Source organism: Loa loa (assembly GCF_000183805.2).
Source record: "Loa loa unplaced genomic scaffold supercont3.971, whole genome shotgun sequence".
Classification (NCBI taxonomy): domain Eukaryota; kingdom Metazoa; phylum Nematoda; class Chromadorea; order Rhabditida; family Onchocercidae; genus Loa; species Loa loa.
Window position 1 is genome coordinate 1 of NW_018109151.1, and position 3,800 is coordinate 3,800.

At 32.7% G+C, this 3,800-nt stretch overlaps 1 protein-coding gene across 1 annotated transcript; it reads right to left on the reverse strand.

Annotated features, from left to right (window-relative positions):
* LOAG_13449 (hypothetical protein) lies at window positions 1-1,879 on the reverse strand (the record flags this gene model as incomplete). The annotated part of the gene is made up of 6 exons (XM_020448686.1): window positions 1,792-1,879; window positions 1,491-1,641; window positions 1,152-1,296; window positions 893-1,043; window positions 663-784; window positions 1-45 (listed from the first exon to the last, which is right to left on the reverse strand). Coding segments are annotated over exons 1-6 (681 nt in total), but the record flags the coding sequence as incomplete, so codon positions are not given.
* Window positions 1,880-3,800: the final 1,921 nt, after the last annotated feature.

The window sequence follows — 3,800 nt, forward strand, 5'->3', positions numbered from 1 at the left end:
ATATTTGAGATCGTTACTAATCACAATGGCCAATACCACAGGACCCTGGGATTCATGATTATTTCATTAGGTTCCGAAGATCGTACTTTCAAAGCTCTAGAAATGAAATCCTATAGAGAATTCAATTCACTATAAACATAATACTTCGGGGTGTTGCATACTGATGCATTAAGCTTTAATTAACTCACATGATGCCATTTCAGGAGACTGACAAATAAATATCGTTTTGTTTTTCTCCAATTACCGAAGAAACTGTTGCAGTTAAGGACAAACATGACAATGATTAATATGCCCATTGAATATTAAATATTTAGTAGAGTTTTGTATTGATCTTTCGGGGCGGAATGAATTACACTCTTGGTATATTGGCTCAATTCTAATTCTAATTGCATTCCTTAATTAAATTGTTTCCGCTATTATGCCTTCTGCTTACAAATCTTAGTACATTTAGAAACAGAGAGATTTCATTATCACCCAAGTATCACTTCATTATCATTACCATTCAACTATTATGACCATTCGACTGTCACTTTTAATTGATGCAAGGTTTGGAATGGAAATCACCGCAGTATTTGTACCAAAAACGATTAAATCTCAACATTGGATGACTTCGGCATAATTTGACAATGATTACAGTTTGCTTCTGTTAGTATAAAAGATACCAACTCGAAGTCCGTGCTCCAGAAACAACTTTCCTCGGAAGAGAATGACCACAAATCGTAGGGAATAATTACTCCGTTCATTGAAATTTCTTTTATTTCAACGGGGTAAAAAGCGGTACTTGCTGAAATCATATAATTAGAACTATTTGTTTGTTTAATAATGGTTCATTGCAATTTTTCAATTAATTGCAGTAAGTTTATGATGCAAAAATCCATTAAAATTTTCTAACCAACTATGGATTTCCCGCCTATTTCTAGATGATCTTTGTGAGACGCGAACATCATTGCTGAATAACCGGAACTTGTATTGATTGATTTTTCTTCACCAAACAAAATAGCTTGACCTGGTGTCCAATGATGCATCGTGAAGGGTAATCGCTCCTAAAGTTTGAATTTGCATCATTACGTCATCAAATCTTCGTCTCTCATAAGTTCTTTCTGATTTTTAGCAAATTATTATTCCTGACGGAAACAAAGAATGAAACATGCCCGAAAATCGGTGAAATTCATCTTAGATACGAGTTCCAAAGCCTTCTTCAAATATGGCGGTGTTATTTTATTGTCCCGGTAATATAATATTCTATTTCGATGGTTCAACTCATAGTTTGCACATTCAGACATCTCGGGGATTTTGCTGTAAGGTGATATGAAAGAATAATCCATTATTATTATTACCAATCAATTCATTATAACTAATTAACTCATTTGAATTTCCCTTATCTCCTACAGTTATTAGTAATTGAAATCATCAAATTTGGCGGATATGATTTTTCCACCTTAGGGACTAAATGTAATGTGATAATATATAAGTGAAAGAAGAGTGCTCACGCCATATTTTTTAAATCACCGGTAGGTAGGTAACCAGCAATTTGATTTCCCACTTCTCCAAAAACATGGTTTACTTTATCGTTGGGACAGCGACATTTAATTTCAATCTTTCTTTTTTTAGGAGCACTGGGTCCTTCCTCATCTGTTCCTCCTGAAATTTCAATTAATTCATCACTAAATTTCCTGTTCTTTACATATTTGAACAGGAAGTATAAATTCATTCAAATTTCCTAATATGCACAGTGTACTACTTCAAAATAGTTCAGTTAAATTTTAAATTTTGAAAATTCAAAAAGTGTACCTGTCGCTGATGCAATGTTGGATGATATTACGACGAACGTAAGGACAGCAAAATATTCGAAGTGCATTGCTATCAGTAGCTGTAAATTAAAAATTTACTCAGTGATTCGAATAGTCTCACGAATTTGTCAAATTTTTTCACCATCATAAATGGATTTCGAATTCTTAGAAGTTTGAGAGAATGGATCCATCATTTTGGATGTGTAGTAAATCTGTTTGTTAAAGGATGCAATCTTTCCCGAGTAATTAATAAAATAAATTTCTTCACTTTATTGTATGTTCCTTTTGATGAGTAACGACGGTAAATGATTAGTAAAGATTTAGACCCAAATTCAGTTGCTTCAGTGATGGATAGACTCTTTTAGCTACTATGACTAATCAAGATTATGAAATGAGTAGAAGAAATTGTAGAAACGAATTTGGTGAGGAGAAAAGCAGTTTGTGATTTTGTAGTAAAAATATCGAATCAATCAAAGGTCAGAAATTTTCAGGAAAAATCGAAATTAATCTTTTTCTATTTTGCACTGAATAGTAATACATTGTAAAACAGAAGGCATTTCATATAGCTTATGCAAAAAAGTGAATAATACTGCCGCAAATATAATACTGTTTTTCTGTAATAATACTGTTTTTCTACAGAAATTGGGATTAACAGAATATTTTGTTTCACTGGAAGCCTTCCATTGAATTAAATAAATTTGCATTTGTGTCAGAAATAGAAACATAAACAAATTGGACTATCGGTTCTTATTATTTTCCATCCAGGGAAAGTTACATTTAAGGAGAGATGCTTTCTCCCAAAAAAAAGTTTCGGACGTCTGCTGCTTAAGTATTACATCCTGCATCATTTCAGCCGTTTCATTTGGGATTCTCATAAAATATTATTAGATGGCAGAAGTAATTTCAGTGGTACTTCCATCAGCCGATGTTATTTTTGCGGTCGAAACATCGAGAGTTACTTTGTTATTCTACTGCTTTGGCGGGAAGGAATACAGAAAAGTACAAAACACATTTTCCTATTGTTATGGGTTGATAAGTTTAGAAGATAGTAATAACCATTCCAAATCTCAAAGATCTCTCCTTGTTCAATTACTGTTATCAGATTAGCCGTAGCATAAATTTCAGTTGCAGAGGTTATCACCGATTATAAAGCTGATGAGTTCAGGGAAGATGGCCGATTAATGTCGACAATAAAAGTAGAAGGGTGTATGTTCATTTTCTACAGAACTAATCTTTTCGAGAACATTCATTTTATAATTCTTTTAAGTTTTATTTGCCGGTATCACTCGGTTCTGGAAGTAATTTGCATAATTATTTCTACACAATGACTGCAGCAATACTGATGGATTGTGGCACAGTGAAGATGGAAGATTGTTTATTTTTGATGAGAAATCGTTTCTATTTGCGGGAAGCTCTCTTGATTTAATAAAGTGAAGTCAAGAGAATTGTAAGTGTCCAAGTGATAAAGGATGATGATCACAATTCATTGGTTTGTATGGACCAAAGCCATAACATCAGAGAATGTAGAATTGCGATACCAAAATTATGTCAAATTAGAAATGTGATTCACGTTTTCTTTTTTTTTATTAGGTTTTGTGAATATTTTTGCCGATTTTCTACAACAAAATATTATCAGATTTATCCGTAACACTAAAAAATCTTTCACGATAACAAAATTCGGATCCGATTGAAAAAAAATCACTACCATCTCGAGATGCAATTGTTCTTACAAATTCTCGCTTTCATTCTTCGATCTGCTGCTGCTAAATCAATGATCTTTTAACATAGGGATGGAAATATGCCGAATATGGGAGCCATATTAAGAATAATCAGTGATAAATGCTTAATGACATTTATAAAACATGGAAAGGTGAAATGGAAAAGCTAATAAGTGGTGAAAGTTTGAAAAACTTAACATTTTATTAACAGATTTTCATTTCTTTTTACGGTCAATAGACTTTTTTGTGGATAAAGCGGTTATGTTTCCGCTCCTTATAATTATATGTTTAC